The following is a 19501-nucleotide window of genomic DNA, read 5'->3' on the forward strand; positions in this document are numbered from 1 at the left end:
CTAGTATGGGTACTGTACTGGCCTAGTATGGGTACTGTACTGGCCTAGTATGCTGGTACTGTACTGGCCTAGTATGGGTACTGTACTGGCCTAGTATGGGTACTGTACTGGCCTTATATGGGAACTGTACTGGCCTAGTATGGGTACTGTACTGGCCTAGTTTGGGTACTGTACTGGCCTTATATGGATACTGTACTGGCCTAGTTCACATCAGATAAACACTGGTTAGTTTACGAATTGTTTCCACTAGGTTGGTAGATAATGGCTTTGGTTACACTAGGTAAACACTATGATTTTCTTTACAGTAAGTGGGTTTTACACTAGGTGGGGGCAAAGTGGCTTAGTTTAACCAGACACAGTGGCTTAATTAAAGATCCACTGGCTTAGTTTAGTACACCTTGATTTAGTTTAACCTAGATACACAATGACTTGGTTTACTCTACACACGAATGGCTTAGTTTACCTGGGTAGACAATGGCTTAGAGTACAGTAGGTGGCTTACTCTTTACCAGGTATATGCACACAACTTGGGTTAGGTTAGGCAGCTCCACAATGATTCGGTTTACACTTGGGTGGCTTGGTATACTGGCTTAGTTTGCACCAGACAACTACACTACCTTGGTTTTCACTAGGTAGGTACATTAGCATAGTTTATAGTAGACAAGGTATAGTGATTTAGTTTATTTAGGATATAGTGAGTTTACACTACTACACCCTGATTTAGTTTACCTTCGGCACATGATGATTTAGTTTACAGTAAATAGCTTACACTAAGAAGATACTGTGGCTCAGTTTGTCTTAAGTACACCACAGTGGCTTAGTGTATACTGGTATGGCACAAACTGGCTTAGGCTACAATGGTCGGACAAATATTGGCTTTGTTTCTACTTTACTGTTATTACAAGGTCGATACAAATTGTTTACATTGGACGAACACAAGCATAGTTTACTTTAGGATAATTAGTTTACACCTGGGGATACACTGGCCTAGTTTACAGTAGGTGGACATTTAGTATACACCAGATCACTGGCTTAGTTTACAGTAGATACAAACAAGAATATAATACTAGGTGGTGTTGTGGTCTTCAAGCTTTAGGTAAACACATCAAGTCGATCTGCCTACCCCAAGACAAACCTCGAACCCGAAACTGGCAAACTGGGGTCAAATCTTGATACAGGATTGTCTCTGATTCAACAATACCCACTAAAACATTATCCCCTATACCGGGACCCCAACCCAGTACTAGTGAGAAGCTGTTTTTGAGTGCCGTTATAGGGATACATAAAACGGGTGTGTGTGTGTGTATAACTTAAATCAACTGCGCTTGAAGATGACCGCTACTTGTACTATAATGCTACCGTGAGTTAACTGAACTACCATGACGAACTGTGTATATGAGACCCATCAAGATAAAATGTCACTAAAAACAGCAGTAACAATGGATTATAAGGTCCCTGGCTCTTGGTGGGATGATGTTGGTAGAAGGGAGTGCTTTCAAGGACATTTCCTAACCCAGGCTGGCTCGCGCGGTGCTGGCAGGTGTTGGGCAACGTTCACTTACTGTAGGAATATTACATCTTACTGTTCTTATTGTTTAATTTATATTATCAGCAGTGTCATTTGTTTTCGTATTGTATTTTAGTATTAATTTGATATTTGTGGGTTAAGGTTATTATTTGTTAGTTGCACAAAATGTCTAAATATATCTTGTGTCCACGATTTTGGAAACGACATTTATATATGGTTATTGTGAAGCTTCGTTGGTTAAGGAGATTGAAAATGTACCAACGTGGAAGTCTAAACTCATTGTGACATTGTATTGAAAAAAATGACAACTGGTCTGCTCGATGCTTTATGAAGGGGAACTCAAACTAGATGGCAGATTAGTGACTTGATAATATTCTTAATGAATGTCTTATTCGTTTACTCACTATTTAAACTTGTTATGTTTTATCACTTACTCTTGAAACCAATTGTGTGTCCGTTTAAAGGTATATTTTGACTTAGCGATGTAATGATTTGGTAGTTATTGTTTTTATTCTAATGTTAACAGTTTTATTGTTGATCTATTTATGAAACTCTATTGAATCAATACAGAAAGCTTGTCTTATTATCGGTCTATTTAATACACGAGAAAAACTAATGTTTGACCATAGTATATGAACTCTCCCGGGTGACCGTCGATGAGCGCTCACTACACCACACGATAATAAACTGGTGAATAGACAAACTTAAAAAAAAATCTTTACGTATTTTTACAGATGAACAAAATCAACCGACGATTTAAGTCTATATCCTTTGAATTCTAACAATGATTGGGTTTGGAATTGTAGTTATTTTTGTTGGGCTGGGAAAACCTTGTCAGACCACCACAGTCCATCTGGCCAGGACGAGTCATCACGGGTTGTGGTGATAGGTGTAGCCATTAAAGCAGAACTTGGCGTAGCTGCTAAAGGTCTCTCTCTCTCTCTCTCTCATGTGGGCTGGTGGTTGAGGAACTAATGTATTAAAGAAGTTCATTTTTTAATCTTGTTATCCTCTTCCATCTTCCCCTGTAATGTGCTAATTTTCTTCCTACTCTTTAATCTTCTTATCCCTCCTCTTCTGTTTTCTACGTCATCTTTCTCTTCCCCATTTTCTTCAAGGTGTTAATAGGTACAAGCTGAGTGTCCAGAAAATATATAATTTACACCCTGGTCTTTTTATCTGAGTTAAATTACGTGACACTAAAACCATACCTACACATATTTCCCTCAACCAAGAGCGTATGTAACTGGGGATTCACAAGACCTCAACACAAAGAAGACCAGAGTTTGGTGTCCGGATAACTCACACTGACACTACAGTAACAAGTTCCGCTGTTTGATTCCCAGCTAAAGAATGAAAAATGAAGTGCGTCTCTACCCAACCTTTTTTTTCCCTACCCAGCCCTTCTTTCCTTTCCTCCCGTCCTTCCCTCCCCACCATTCTTTCCTTCCCTCCCCCACCCGTCCTTCCTCCCTCCCAACCATCCTTTCCTTCCCTCCCCCCCTTCCTTCCTCCCCACCATTCTTTCCTTCCCTCCCCACCCGTCCTTCCCTCCCAACCATCCTTTCCTTCCTCCCACCGTTCTTTCCTTCCCTCCCCACCCCTTCCTTCCCTCCCCACCATTCTTTCCTTCCTCCCCACCCGTCCTTCCTCCCAACCATCCTTTCCCTCCCACTCCCTTCCCTCCCCCACCCTTCCTTCCCTCCCCTTCCCTCCCACCACCTTTCCTTCCTCCCCCACCCTTCCCCCATCCACCATCCTTTCCTTCCTCCTTCTTTCCTTCCCTCCCCACCCTTCCTTCCTCCCCCACCATTCTTTCCTTCCCTCCCCCCCTTCCTTCCCTCCCCACCATCCTTTCCCCTTCTTTCCTCCCAACCATCCTTTCCTTCCCCCCCACCCCCTCCTTTCCCTTCCCTCCCCAACCCTCCTTCCTCCCCCACCCTTCCTTCCCTCCCAACCATTCTTTCCTTCCCTCCCCACCCTTCCTTCCTCCCACCATTCTTCCCCTCTTTCCTTCCCTCCCCACCCTTCCTTCTCCCCCACCCTTCCTTCCTAACCCCCCTTCCCCAGTCTCCATCTTTTCCGCTCTTCAGCAGTATAAACTAGAAATGGTGACACACGTATCCTTTATCTAACACACGTAACTTAAACGTTTTCTTGCCGTTATACTGTACAAGCGTTTCTTAGATTTTATTTGTATGGCAGTAATGACTATTTATTAGTAAAATTGAACGGGAAAATTACCAATGTTTTTTTTTTAGTTCTGGGATTATTGATTTTTGTTTTCATTGTTATTGTTGGGTGTTATCATCATTTGTTAATTTTTTTTCTGTATTTTTTCTTTATTTTTTACAATGGTTCGTGCTGGTTTTCTTTGGGATTTGTTTTAAATGTATTTTGATAATTTGTGGCCAGGAGGTTGTTTGTCGGGAGTTATACATACTGTACTAATACAATTTGATTTAAAGTTTCAGGAAATTTTATAGTCAATTTAATGATGATTTTTCTCTTTTGCAGAAGCCCCGATAAAATGACTTCATTTGCAGGAAAGACTACAGTTTATCTATAAAGCCTACCGCCCTTATTCTCTTATTATTAAGTTTATAGGCAGATTGAGAGATAGAACTTGTAGCTAATTTTTTTGTATTTGTGTTTCAGCGTCTCTGTCTGACGATGGCGGGTTTATGGCGGCGCTCACAGCTGCTGGCCCTGAAACACGTAAGAAGGTGACCCGTAAAAGGAAGTCTAGTGAGAGTGATCCCAAAGACCCCAAGAGTGAGGTGAAGGAGGAGGACAAGAAGGAGGAAGATGCTACGTCCCCCGCCTCCTCCCCCACCAAGGCGGAGGACAAGAGCGTCATGCTGTCCCCCACCAGCGTGAGGCCAACCTTCAACGTAAGTCACCCACTTATGTCTAGTTTAATTTTATCCATTATACTGTTTGATAATAGGAGTATTTATATTATCCTGTATACGGTTTTTTATTTGTATTGTTTTTAATCTCAGCCGGTGTACGTTTTATGTAGTGATAACTTCAATATTAGTCAGGTGAGCGGTGACCTCTCTGGGGTCTGATCAAAATGCACTCCAGGATTCAGAGCTTTGGACAGTTTTACTGTCTTTTGGAATCAATTGCATTCCTGATATATTAAGACTTATAATTAGGTGTAGGAAAAAAGTGCACATTTTGATTTTTTTTTACTTTATTAAACATTAATATATATTTATTGACCAACAAAATCATTGTGTTTATTAGGCTATTAAAAGCATAATGCAGTAGTTCAGTGTCGAGAATTACAGAGATACAGTACTGTACACCATCGAATTTTGTTATAATAGGTGATCATATTTAAGCTTTAATATTACAGTACATGATCGTTAATATACAAGCCTTTGAGAAAGCAGGATCTGAGGCTGATCTTTTGAGTGATGAGGTTCCCCACAAGGACCCGAGGTTACCCAAATTAAGAGATTTTCCAAAGTAATATTTAACCCCAAAATGTGTACATTACATCTATATTAAGACCTAGTAGGGGGTAGGGTGAATATAATGTACCCTACTGTACATATATTTTATTATGATGGGCCATATGATTAGGCAAGAGGTATTTAAGATATTCGATAACCTGAAGACTCACCACCCCATCTTATTTCACCTGAAGATTAACCACCCTGATGCTAAACTCATCCTCCTGCAGTAGTGATTGGGGTGGTTAATCTTTAGGTGAGATAAACTGGTGGAGATACTTCATGTGATCTAACTAACACATCCAGGATACTAACTGTGCTTCAGGTCTCCTTTCTGGGAGTGTATGTTTGTTTGTATGTGTAGTGTATATGTATGTGATTAAACAGGGCTGGAGAAGGTAAAGATTATACAGTGTTCTAATCCTTGGTGTTCATCTTGCAGTTCTATCAAGAGACATTAAAGGACGATGATGATGAAGACAAGACCAAGGCAGAGAGTAATGATGCAGAGAAGACAGAGGGAGAAGAGGCGATGGAGGCGAAAAACGGAGAGGAAGGGAGCGAGGAGAACCACCAACAGAGCGAGAGTCAGGACGGAGACGTGGAGATGAAGGAGGAGGGTAACGGAGACGACCTCAACGCCACCCAGATGGAGTTGGAAGAAAGTGAGGCCAAGGAGTCGTCATCAGAGGCTGGGGGTGGTGATGGTGGCAGTAATGGTGATGGTGCTGTGGGTACGTGGTCAAGGTGGTGGTGCTTCTTGGGTGTCTGGCTGATGATAGTGTTCTTTATGCTTTTATTAACTGTTTTTATTCATTTTTACTGATTGTGTTTGCTAATAGTGCTGCTTTTGTCCAGTTGGTATACAGTACTGGCATGAATACTATTGTTATGACTGTTTTGGGTACTGTATGAGTGCTTTGATTTCTGTCTCTATCAACATTACTGCTGCTTCTGACTCGTATCTTATGCTGTTTATGACACTCGGGAAGATGGTCGTGACTACAGACAACATTGCTTTTATCTTGGATCAGGATATATTATTGCTTAAACTCAAACTAATTTAATATTAGAGATGATGGTTCTATCTCCATAAACTATTGTTGGTGAATTTTGTTATTCTACTAAAGCTTAATTTAACTCTGTTGTACTCCTGCTGATGGTTATATTATTACTAACATGTTAATTCACTAGAGCTTCAATTAATTCTGTTTTTTAGTGCTACTGTTAATGGTCTGGTTGACATATACAATACTATTATTACTGACACATTAGTACACTTGCTTGTTGGACTCACCAGTGCATGCGTTCCTGAAGGCATTGATGACCGTAGTTATATACAGAGTTACACACACACACACGCTATTGCTTTTGCACACATGAATGTATATTATTTGTTTTATTTGCCTTTAGTCAATAGATGTTATGACTATATTGTGTTGGCTGACAAAGAGTAACTTAAAAGGACCTCATATTGTTCAAACATAAAAGTATTTGATTTATTTATTGATGGCCTGAGTAATGGCTTTGTATGTGTGTGTGTGTGTGCATTTTCATCCTTCCATCTGGTTATATAAGTATCATCACACAAAGTCTATCCCTTTGTTTCCTGTATATTTTTATCAGGCCTATTTCTATCTGTTATGTCTTTCTCACTATAATGCATCCCTGGTATTGTTATCATCTATTGCCGAGTATGTCTGTCTTTATTTGTTTATTGATATGCTAGATGGAATGTACTGTATATCTATTCCCATATATGGTATTATGTTTATCTTTGTCTATCAGTTATGTCAAATAATATCTTTATCCATATCTGTCACCTTTTATCCACATCTGTCTAATTAACCTCATTTTCCATCAGCAATGAAGGACGATGACATCCCCCGAGCGCCGGCTGTGCCCGCCCCCGCCCACGAGGACTACGAGAAGGTGGAGGTGACATTCTCCTCGCCCAACCCTGAGAGCATACGCAGCGTCCTGGTCTACCACCGCCCCGTCAACCGCAAGAAGAAGTCTGTGAAATGGAAGACCGAGGATGATCTGAAGGAAGTCTTCCTCTTTGAACTGGATGAGACTGAGAGAGGTACTGTAGATATGTTTTTTATCTTTCTAACTTGTATGGAAGGATAGCATATTTACTGCACTGTGTCTGTTTTTGGTTCTGCATTGTCTGTTACCAAATGTTGACTGTCTGTGATTGAAGGATTATAATATCAACTTGTTCAAGACTTGCAACATAATTTCATAAGACTTGGTACAAATGAGGTCCTGTATATGGGTGGTCAGGTGTGTGTGTGTGTGTGCCAAGGTAGTTTTTGAGAGTTATGTGACTGGGAGGATTAAGTTATCATGGGAGTATTGTTGTTTTTGTAGTGTAAAGAGAGCTATTATTGAGAGGAATAACTGTGTAAAAATGGTTGTGGTGGTGAGGGAAATAAGCAACTGGTGGTAATAGTGAGGATGCTGTTTATCTGAAGCAACAGTGTTAATAGTGGGGGAATATGTACTCATGAGTGTCTGCTTCAACTTGGTAAATGTTACAGAGACAGAACTAATGGTCGTGTGTATGAAGGAGGTACTGTATGTGTTCAGGTGCTGTGATTAGCTTTATAGTTTATATTTTATTTAAAGATGTCAGTAACCTTAATTATGAGAAGTAAACGGACACTAAGAAGTCTTGGTGGGGCTGCACCTCAACTTTAATATCTCACTTGTTATTTGGTCTATATTTCAATCACATTTCTGCCCTTAGTTTTTGCACCTTTGATTTCTTTCTAATTGTCAATGAAAGCAATGTATCATATTTTATTTTATATGTATTTACTGGATATTTAATCAGTAAACTATGTGTGGCTTGAAATTTGTGTTAAGTTTGTGAATAATTTTGTTAGTTAGAAATGTTTTGCATTAGTAAAGATCGACTTTGTTTATGATAAATCTCTTTCCAGTTAACGTCAACACAATAAAGTTCAACGAGCTGATGGTGATGGAGAAGCAGAGGGAGCGCGAGGCCATGGGCAAGTCTCGAGTCTTGCCGGGCCATGTGGGAGCCTTGGGAGGAGGCATGAATAATGCCATGGGAGACGAACACATGATGGGTAACATGAGCATACACCCAAATCACATTAATGTCCAAGAGTACATGAGGTGGTCACTACTGCCAGTCAATCTCACCGGTCAGCCAAACATCACTCCAGGGTGCAGGAGCCAAGAGAGAGTCATCCAGGCCACCAGAGAGAGCTCCACCATGGCTGCCTTCTTCCACCCTGCTATGTAAGTGACAGAGTACAGTATAACAAGTCTCTCCCTCTAATGTGTATGATCCTTCAATAAGTTTAGGAGTTGCTGTTATCAAGCGTGATCCTAAAATAAGTTATATTGAGGGAAGAGTTAGTAGCTGTCAGGTGTTGTCTGCTTGGGTGATGTATTCATGAGTTTCATCTAAGATATTGAAGAAAGCAAATTATTAGGAAGTACAGTAATCAAGGTGTGTGGGGTTAATGATTCTGTTATGTCACCTCTGTAAACACCTGTGCAGTTTTAGACCAGTTCTTGGTCACTCTTGCCTCCCTGGACATGAGTTGATGATGTATAAATATTATTTTGTTCCCATATATCCCTACTTCTCTTAGGAGTTGAGTAAAGCTGATAAGTAAAGGAGTAGTGTTTATTAGTCTTAATCTTTGCTCTCTGTTACTTTCATAATGTTTCATATTATATTGGAACTCCTCTAACTTATAAAATGGGAAGATAATTATGTGAGAGACGTACTTTTTGAACTCCTCTATAAACACAAATTTAAATTTTAGTTCCTTATAGAAAGATGAAATTCCTTCTGTAATGAGGCATGTTGTCTTGTGGTAAATATGTTGAACTTCCAACTGTTTTCTTTATACTGAAGTATACAAAAGTTTACAAAGCTGTACAGCACTTGATACGTTATTTAATGCACTTTACAGTTTATTTTTGGTAAGGGAATGCTTCGGTGGTCAGACTTGACACTGATACTTGTTTGATCTCTCCTTGAGCTTTTTATTGGTTAAGAAAACTGGATAAATATACATGGTGTTTAATGTAAGTTATCATTTCAGGCTCCCAGACACTCCTCGTGAACCAGACCCAGAGCTGGTGGTCCGAGCAGAGCCAAAAGAAGTCCCCCTACATGATGTGTCCGGGCAAGACAACATGCACGATCATCGCAACAAGTTGTGGCCAGAACCCATCATCAACGACCCCATGAATTATGGCTATGGAGGCATCGGCAGCATGGGCAACATGGGTGGAATGTCTGGCGGTGGTGGGGGTGTCAGCAGTGGGAGTGGCAGCTCTGGTGGTGGATCACACTGGGTTATTGGAGGACCCCCAAGTGGTGGAGTAAGTATCACAGTTATAATACATTTGTTAACCTGTTTGAGCAGAGTGAGATCATCAGGGAGGATGTATTGTATAAGTAAAGTGAAAGAGAGAAGCAAAGATGAGTAGATTGAGGGAACATTTAGGCAAGATAGGTAGAGGTATTATGTGGGTAAGGTAGTTGGGAAGATTAAGGTAGTGTGCAGGTAAGGTAGAAGGATAGGTAGAGGTAGTATGTAGGTTAGGTAGAAAACAGTGTAGTTGATTTAGAAATACTGAATAGGTACCTGTTAGTACAGAAGTAGTTCCTAAAATAGAGATTCCTCACCACAGTACACTGAGAATGAGTGAACCATTAATAGTGAGGTTATCATCATCATAAACGTGGCCTCTGTCTAGTTAAAGTGGTCTTTAATACTAAATTCTATAGAGTGAGTTGTGGTGACTGAATCATATAACAAGTTCCTGGGGGGCGCAAGTGCAGTGTAAGGAAGGTTAATACAATGTCCTATACTCCTGAGGTGTTAGTGGACATTATGAAAACATGAACTGTGTTTGTAATATCTCCAAAAGCTGTTTTAGTCTTTACTAGATACCCTTTTGGCCTGAATTATTTTAATTCATAGTGATTTTATACCAGGTATTGGACTTCAGAAACTATCTCTGAAATTATCCTCACTTTGCTTAGTAGTGTCTGTAAATTCAGTATTCATTAAAATGAAGTGAGTTGTTATTATACAGCCAACGTTTTCTCATGTCATGTGTGTTAATATTCAACCAGTGTAGAAGTTAATATCCTGTACATTAGTCACTCAGAATATGAATAGAATTAAAATACAGAACTGTAATAGTTTTAGTAAAATTCTTAAGTTGTGGAAGTAAGTACAGTATGGATTTATGCTATCCATCTGTCCTCCTGAAGCACTGAGGAGGAGGTGGAAGGGTGAGTTAGAGGAGATAAACATTGAGCATGATTGACCAGGAAGCAAAGACTTAAGGGATATTTATGGTTACTTGTGCTGCTGATGGATGATGTTATATTGTAGGAAGTGAGGAAATTAAACCAAATAAATACTGTAGCCATCTATGGGCCTTATTGTAGACGAGGACCACCATAGTGAGAATGAGTGAGTGGATGGGAGCAAATTGGGGGAAGTCTCTGTTGCTCTTGATTCTAATAATGTGGTATTTAAGTGGAATTTAAAAATATCTTGAAAAGGTGAATTGTTGTCTTATGATTTACTGTTTTTGGTGAGTCAGACACTTACCTTTATCTTTGTTAACTAATTTATTCTTTCTATAATCCTTTGATTTGATTACAATCCTTAAGTGTTCCTCTTGAGGATTGTCAGCATTACCAACATCATAGTGTAGTAATGTGATGCTGTACAGGCACCACCAAGAACAGTCTCATTAGACATGTCAAAAGTCATTTTCCAGGCATAATACTTTTTAGGGATTACAACCTCAGTCCATTGTATACAGTAATATACTGTATTGTATTTTAAGTACCTGGGAGATATTTTGTAGTTTCTTAAATATGTTATTTTTGTCAAAAGATGACTTATTGAAGTGATATAAAAACTAATACAATATATTCCTTCTTCTACAGTTTGCTGCTGCTCCTATGTATGGAGGACATGCGGGACCTGGTGTTGGACCAACTGGACCTGGTGGATATGGTGGACCTGGGCATGGCAACTATGGTGGTGACATGGGTGGAGGCATGGATGGTCCTGGTTGGGGTGGTCCGGGGCCTGATTATTCTGGACAAAATATGATGATGGGCAGTGGAGGGCAAGGCATGATGATGGGTCCTAGACCCAACATGGGCCCTCGTGGCATGATGCCCAATGTTGGGATGGGAGGAGGACCAAGATTCCGTGGGCGAGGCGGCGGCTGGGGCCCCCGGGGCACGCCGCCACCTTGTAAACACTTCATGAACGGTCATTGTCGACACGGAAAGAACTGCAAGTTCCTTCATGCCAAGCAATACTAGTTGTGCTGTGTTGGGTAAACACATGAGATGGATCAGGGCCTACACTTGCTACCTAATATTGTCACTACAGTACAGTGCTCTCAAAGAGGACCAGATATTTCTGTTAATAGTTGACTACATATATTGTTGTGTAAATATCTCTTGGTTATTATATATTTCCTTGGAAATTTTGACATTGTAAATACATTTGAATACATTATTCAAGGAATTACAACTATGTACAGTATATTATTTTGTGTATGAAATGAACTTTTGTATAAATAAACTGTTTTGGTGTAAATTGTTTCATAATATTTAAACATTTACCGAGTCTTCTGCCCCGACCTAAACTATACTTGTAGCTGATACCCAAGTCTGCCTTTATCCTGTTAAAGTGGGAATTGGATATATTGAATCACAACAAAATTGATTAAACAGAATATTTGAACGCCATTGTTTCCCAGACATGTAAGGTCAGAAATGAACTGGAGGAACATCTAAATGGTCAAATGGGCTATTGGTTTATATTGATGAGAGATTGTTGAGAAGACCAGTGTAGCCGGCAAATACTTGTGCAGTGAGTATTAATTGTCCACCAGTACAGCAACAGTCAAGATCCAAATATTAGCCGAGAGGAAACTTACAGAAATACCCCCCAAAATTTCTGTATCATAAATAACAGTAAACTACATGTAAAAGTTTCACAGTTATTATAAAAGACAGTTAACAGGGAGTGAGTGAACTGTGTGGATACATTGTGACTGTACATTTTATCCCTGAGGTGATTATTAGACGTAACTATTATAGGTAGAGCAATTCTAAAGTTTCTCAAATTTGAACGAAACAGTAAGTGACAAGCGTCTTGTCCATAGGCGAAATGATTCTGTAACAAGTTTATTTGTGATTCTTGGTTATCGAGGGTAATACAGTACTGCACTTATGATGTGTGTACATAAAACAATTCATTTGATAAACATTAAAGACAACCTGTTCCTTATCCTCGAGAGAATTACAGATAATGATGAGGAATGTGAGATTATGAGGTGATACTTTGATAATTAGTTGGTGAAAAGAGGAGGTACAGTACAGGTGATGCCAACACACAGGTACAGTACAGGTGATGCCAACACACAGGTACAGTACAGGTGATGCCAACACACAGGTACAGTACAGGTGATGCCAACACACAGGTACAGTACAGGTGATGCCAACACACAGGTACAGCAGACACAGGTACAGGCTGCTGGACCACCATGAATTATATTGAAGGTAAAAGTGGAGGAGGCCGTTCGCAACTAAATGCATTTATTTCATTCAAATTTTCCAGTTATTCTTTGGTTGATATTAACTAATAAAATTGATAAAACAATTATTTATATGTACAGTATTTGAAAAAAATTCTTTATCTATGATCATGGTAAAAATTCGTTTATCAAAATTTCCGCAAATTGTATGCTACTCATATAAGGAGAAAGAGCAAAAAAAAAAATATTACTTTGTTCAATTACATTTCTGGCAGAAATTTATATTTTTCGAGTATTTTAACCAATAAAATTACCAACAATATTAGTTGTTCAAAGTGGCCAGGGCTTTGAAGTAGATGGAAAATTCGGGTTAAAAGAAACACCAAACGAACCTTTAAAAATCTTACCTAATCTTACCTAACTTATAAAAATCCTAAACTTTAAAGCATTTACCCTTATGCTTGTTTTCGGTGTTCAGTTGAGGTCATCCATGAACTCCAAATCGATTTCTAACCTTTATATGGGTTAGGTTAGGTTTTTCAAAGGTTTGTTTGGTGTTCTTTATAGTATTTTAACAGACATTTTCCCTCTATTTCAAAGCCATACTCATGTTGGTAATTGAGGAGGTCTTGTCGTTTAAAACAGTTCCCTAAATATATGTCTGGGTTCCCCTTTATTAGCCTTCAGTCCTGTGTCTATAATCGGCACAAATACCGATTATTTTTTATTTCTGCTCAATAAATTAAACCAATTCCTTCTATAGTCGATGAGGATAATAGTATTGGAATCAAAGTCCATACAGTATTATGGGTTTTGATTCGCTTTTAATACGTTTCGAATATAAGTGAACTGTATCTTTACTGTACTTATTGTTCTTCCGAAAGGAGTACGACTGAGAGGGAGACCAGAGGAGCCTTATTATTTTACTATGGCGTCTTTATCACGTCGTGTTCGGTATCGTATCATAAGTTTTCTGTGCTTGTCAAGACGTACAGTGTTCATAGTGCAGTAGAATTGACAGTGAAGAAGAAATAAGTGTTTCATTGCAAGAATCGATCGTAATCTCACGTCCATAAAACATCGTAAAATTATATCATGCCGCTACAAGATACAGCTGCTGCTTTAATTGGCACCAGATATAAAAGTAAGTTCTTTCTGCTTAATATGCCTGGGGCTAAGGTGTAGATAACGGCTACCACCAGAAGTGTTTTGTTGATTTTCTTTATTTTTGTTGTACGTGCTTATTGTTTTGATGATTTTAAGTATATTAAAAGAAACTACAACTTTCTATTGTGATTTAATTATTTTTTTTTTATTTCCTCTATCCCGCTTCACAATTCTCCCGGCGCCAATTTTGTTAGGTCAGGTTCTATTAGGTTCTATGCATTGTCGTTTCCATTTTTGTGTTTAATATCATATTAGTATGTATAAAAAAATTCTACTAATTCGGATAATTCCATCTGGTGGTAGCCGTTATCTACGCCTTTACCCTAGGAAGTTAGGTAAGGTTAGGTTAATTAGATCAGGTTTTGTTACGTTCTGTACATTATCGTTTCCATTTTTGTGTCCAGTAGCATGGAAATAGTATCTCCAGAAATTTTAGTTAATTTCCATCAATTAATTTTTGTGTAAACTGTCTCGTTCACTATTGCCGAAGTTTTACCTCACCAAATCACGTCAAGTCACTATTAGCGGGAGTTGTACTGACACGTCCTGCACTGTACTCATTACGCCCAAGCTGTCATGGTAAATACTGGATATAGAAGGATGACAATACACCACCAAGAAATAGTGTCACAAGGTGTATTATAGAGAAATAGATCATCAACAGAAACCAGGAGACTGTCAGGACTGGAGTATAATGGGTGGCTGGCTGGCCGGCCCAGAATCAACACCAAGTTTAGTTTCAGTTGTAATGTTTGGTGTGGCCGCTGGGTCGTGGGGTGATGCTATTGATCATGGCTGACTATTAGGAACTTGAGTCAGTCATAAGTTAACCTTCTAAGATAAAGGAGGAAAATAAGATGGCACGTGGAAAACTTTTATTACTTTATTGACAAAATCATTCAGGTATGTTATGTTTTGCGTTACTTTATATTAGCATCGTTAATAGTAACCTTAATTTGCTTATATATAAGAACATGTATGTTTTTAGTGTAATATTTTTCATTTCAATTATTTTGTAATTGACTACAACACCTACAGTAATAAACAGTTATTTTACTCAGAACACACTGGCAGTACTTCATGCATTTAACACAATTAAATTATATGAAAAGTGCGCAGTAACCTGAACGCTGGCTTTGATACCCTAGACAAAGGCACCGCATACACTAATCAGTTGCTAAAATGCCAGAACAAATATTAAGTAGGCACAACTACCGTACTTATTAATTAATATTATTATTCAGCTTAACTAATAACTCTGGTATAAAACCTGCAAAGAGTTTCTTGTATAAATAATCGTGTAAAAGTATGAAATTAAAAATGAAATTGCCCAATATACAAAGACATTAGGCCTTATGCCATGAGGATTTCTTTAGCCTCTATTAAACAGCTTTATGCTATGCTCTAACAAACTGTGCCCTCTCACACACACAGTTACCCTGACCAAAACTATCAGCGTCTTTTGTGGCGTGGCAACCAGACCAAACACCGAGAGCTTATACAGTAGGTGAAGGCCATATACTAGCAACTAGCTCATGAAATTGGTGGTCATACAGTAGCCATAAATTAATATAGCAGTAGACCACAAATTGACTCCTATATTATTAAAGTCGAAAAGTTGGCTGGCCTTTATAAATCGGTAAGTACGGGGTAGCTGCTTCTATCACTGCATTCACAACGTTGATCGATTTGATGATTGAAGCCAACCAGTTAGAATTTGTTTTAAATGTGTGTACTGAGTTGCTATATTTCTGGATGGTGGTGGTACTACGATTATTACTAAGCCTTATCAATACTCCCAGTTTGGCATCATTTATTATTCTGTAGCTGATAGATAAACGGAGATAACAGATAAAAGTTACATAAAATTGTTAGTGGTATTATATTTGAGGGTTATCTTATAGTATTTCAATGTTTTCCTACTGCAACGTATAGCCAAGTGCATAGGTACCTCCTAGTAAGTACAGAGCTTCGATACGTTTTTTTCAACATCGATATTTTACTTATGTACTTGTTAATACCTTAGGCTGTATTTATTTATGTTTCTGAGGACATAAGCTAAAGCGATAACCCTTTGAGAATTATGGTTTAAACTATAATGCTTTTGAGGATAATGGTTTAAACTACAACACTTTCAAGTTGACTATTTAAGCTGTTATCCTCAACAGGTTAAAGTTAAACCATTGTCCCCAGAGGGTTTAAAGTTTATTTTTTGTTTAATATTGTTCGGTGAAATCCCAGGAGAGAATGGATGACCAGAGACGCTAAACCGCTTTTATGCCATTGTGGTGTTTTATTTCGCGACTTGCCAGAAAAGCTCTTGTTTCCCACAAGGTTTAAAATTTGTCTGTGGTGAACGTCTAGTAGTCAGGTAACATAAGGCCAGGTGTTCTGTGTAGGTAAGAGTTCACCACATAGTAAGACTAGTTCATGATCCCCTGTTCAGAAGGAAGACCTTTTATTGCGTAATTATTAATAGATACTGTTTAATGTACGGTATGATCCCTACCCAGCAGTACGTGCTTGAACAATATAGTCATAGTGGCTTGTATGGGAGTTAAGATTACATGGGTGTTGGCTCCAGATTGATAGGCATTAGTTTATGTTTTCGGGTGAGTGATATGTTGCACACGGGAATTAAATTTGTATGATTAATTTTCCAAAAATAAATGGTGAGATACGAAGAATCAGCGTTCTTCATGCCGCGTCTCCTGGGGATTGATATATTCAGATTGTGCGTGTTGCTGTACATGTCTGTTAGTCTGTGATTAGGTTTTTTTGTTTATGATAATGGCAAGTCCCACGGGGCACTGTTTCTCGTGGGATATTCTTGACCATTACAAACATTTCGACATTTGTTGCGTTCATGGATGAGGGAGTTCTTTTGCGGGTAGTCAGTGTTAGATAAAATAGGTTAGACGTAGGTATTAGGTTAGGTTAGACGTAGGTTAGGTGAGGTAAGGTTAGGTTAGGTTAGGTTAGGTTAGGTGAGGTGAGGTGTTAAGTTAGGTAGGTGTCAATTTTCTTGGACAAACCGCAAACAAATCTTACATTAGTTTATTCTAGACTTTATCTGCTCTCTAAATCTTCTTAATTTTTTTGGAATTTCGTTCACGGATTCTTGGAGATCCATTCGCAGTTACACTTAACACAACATTTCTAGCGTTTTGTCACGTCCCACCATAAGCAAGTAATCCTCCAATTACTGACTGAACACAAACACTAGTGGAAGGAACTAAGGAGCAGCAGATCAGTATTGCATCTCCCTCAACACACACACGTATATTTATGGTGAGATTCATAATTCCTTTGAAGCAGAGCAGCACAGTTGATTATAGGGCCATAAATCAGATTATCAGGGATTTGTCAGCTCAGCGTCACTGCTAATATTTACTTTGATAATAAAACTACAGTGAATATGTTCAGCTGCGCCTAGGTGGGTCATATTTTATAAGGGGAAAGTCGATTACGGAAGACATGACCTAAATCTTTACCTTAATTATAGGACCAAAGAGAAAAATTATGTTTTTGTTCAGACGATATTTTTTTCTTGTTCCGATAATTGTAAACGGTTTAGTACTGCAGCATACCATAAGATGGTGTTTATATTACATAATCTAATAGAAAGGATGATACAAATTATGGCTAGGCTGAAGATGACTGCCACCTGTGTTAGTCGTCCGTGGCTGTAAATAAAACGTTATGGCCTCTGCGGTAACTCGTTATGAAGGATTAAAACACATATCTAGTCAGCGACAAATCTATATAAAAAAAACCTAATTGCCCTAAAATTGGATAGTAGCATGTCTTTGATCATGTTATACGTGATATGTCGAAACACATTTGCAATACTTATGAAGACTTTAGGGTTTTAAAAGTGGGTGAAATATTTTATATTGTTATACGCCATTGGGGAATTTGGATGTCATAGCTTCGCCTGTCAAGTACTGGCAGCTACTGAATAACATAACCGATACCAAAAATAATGATAATAGCTTTGTTATGGTAAGAAAATAAGCTTTATATAGTCATAAAAGTAAACAACAAGCTGCGGTGTCAAGCTGAGAAATCATTAATACTGGTACATGCAAAGTTCATGTGTATCTTTCAGAAGACGTATTTAGTGTAGTAGGTCAGGGCATTGTGAAAGAGATTTCGTTTTAAAGATTTAATTGTGGCTATACTGTTGTCGCTGCCATGACCTATACGTGAGATAAGTGCTAATACCTGGTCACATTACGGATTGGGGTTTAGTAAATAGAGAATTAGCTTTGAAAGTAAGTGATTGGTGTAAATATTGTTAGTTTAGTCAAGGAGCCGCCCTCGTGACTGGGGTTTGGTGACCACAGCCCCCTCCTCTAAACATCTGGGGTTTGGTGACCACAGCCCCCTACTCTAAAACATCTCGGGCTTTGGTAAATTATAGAGGAAAGTAATTGGTGAATCATATAATTGTTTTGATTGTCACTTTTATAGATTAGTTCACTACTGGTAAATAAATAACTGAGCACTACTTAAATAATTCCTATCTATTTTTTTTTACAAAGAATGGATTATTTAACACATTCCTACCATCGTCACCCAGAAAACACACATTACACAAACTATTATATTTTCTGGTAACTCAATAAGGCGCCACTGGGAGCCACCTTCAACAGTCCTGCGTGTGGGTGGTGAGACAGACAGCTGTGCGAGTCATAGCATTAATTATTAACTCTTCCGGGAGCTTGAATGTCACTTCCGACTTACAGTACTTAACACTTGACAATACTTCGGAAGAGTTATTTACCTATCACAGTAGATATTGAACACAGTTAACCCTGTATATATGTCAGTGAGACTTAATTAAAGCTATGTGTTGTAAATAATGAAATATACAGCAGATAAACAATAAAACAAGCATCACGGGCCAGCAGACAACACCGCTTACATTATTATTACTAAGACAAAAGGCCACATTTCTACCTATTGACGAGGCGTGTTGATTAATTTAGAAACATGCGAGTTTAACCTTTTGTGTCTGGGAATAGAATCGAGTTGCCTATTCTGACATATTTTCCTTGCGCGCTGTTACAAAGTTTTTGAATACCTCATACGGTAATACTTCTTTTTTTTTACCCAGCGAAACAGGGATCAGAGATTACAACACCTGGATTTAATATTATTTTTGTTTTCGTTATAATTTATTGTTGAGTCTACCTCGTGCTTGTCCAGTCATTCATCAAGTAGCTACGGAGATAGACCCGGGAGAAGAAAGTCATCATTCACTCTTGATAATGTTACGCCATCTTGAGGTTCCTTTTTTCCTTTCCTTATTTTATTGTTATTGTCGTCACATTTGGTATATGATCAGTAAACAATAAGAAAATAACAAAAGTTGGCGTTTACTTGTTGAGGTGTAAATAAACGGTGTATAGAAACGAAAAATAAAGACGGCGATGGATGAGTGTTAGGGGTGGATAAGTTCAAAAGTTCAACCGTCCCAGCAGAACCACTCCAGATACACGTCACAGTTCTCGTCCTTGATGCGCTGTTGAATCTTCCTGTCGTCGTCTTTGGTGATGAAGAAACAGCCCCACAGGCGGATCAGAGTGAGTTCGTTGGTCATGTCCAGTAGGTGGTGTATAGCCGACGCTGTCACATTCGGGCAAGTGTCGATGGTGAGGCGAGACAGCTGGGGCATAGCGTTTTCCTGACCACCACAACAGAGGGAATTAATACGATACTTATATTGTTAATTAATACGTTACTTATACTGTTA

At 38.7% G+C, this 19501-nt stretch overlaps 2 protein-coding genes across 4 annotated transcripts in view; one reads left to right on the forward strand and one right to left on the reverse strand.

The window, feature by feature from the left end:
* LOC121869045 (serine/threonine-protein phosphatase 1 regulatory subunit 10-like) overlaps positions 1-11630 on the forward strand; it is a 96376-nt gene extending 84746 nt beyond the window's left edge. The window contains exons 6-11 of one of the 2 annotated variants that reach the window (XM_042370141.1): positions 4187-4422; positions 5438-5729; positions 6860-7081; positions 7947-8271; positions 9090-9372; positions 10964-11630. In XM_042370141.1, coding sequence (XP_042226075.1) covers positions 4187-4422; positions 5438-5729; positions 6860-7081; positions 7947-8271; positions 9090-9372; positions 10964-11350 — 1745 coding nt within the window. In that variant the 3' untranslated portion in view covers positions 11351-11630. The remainder of the gene's footprint in view (positions 1-4186; positions 4423-5437; positions 5730-6859; positions 7082-7946; positions 8272-9089; positions 9373-10963) is intronic. The other variant, XM_042370142.1, reaches the window with a different exon arrangement.
* Positions 11631-14609: 2979 nt separating this feature from the next.
* The window catches only part of LOC121869048, a 39075-nt gene continuing 34183 nt past the window's right edge, over positions 14610-19501 (reverse strand). For both annotated transcript variants that reach the window (XM_042370145.1, XM_042370146.1), the window contains exon 9: positions 14610-19432. In XM_042370145.1, coding sequence (XP_042226079.1) covers positions 19214-19432 — 219 coding nt within the window. In that variant the 3' untranslated portion in view covers positions 14610-19213. The remainder of the gene's footprint in view (positions 19433-19501) is intronic.

Source organism: Homarus americanus, unplaced genomic scaffold (genome assembly GCF_018991925.1).
Source record: "Homarus americanus isolate GMGI-L3 unplaced genomic scaffold, GMGI_Hamer_2.0 scaffold24694, whole genome shotgun sequence".
NCBI classification, from domain to species: Eukaryota; Metazoa; Arthropoda; class Malacostraca; order Decapoda; family Nephropidae; genus Homarus; species Homarus americanus.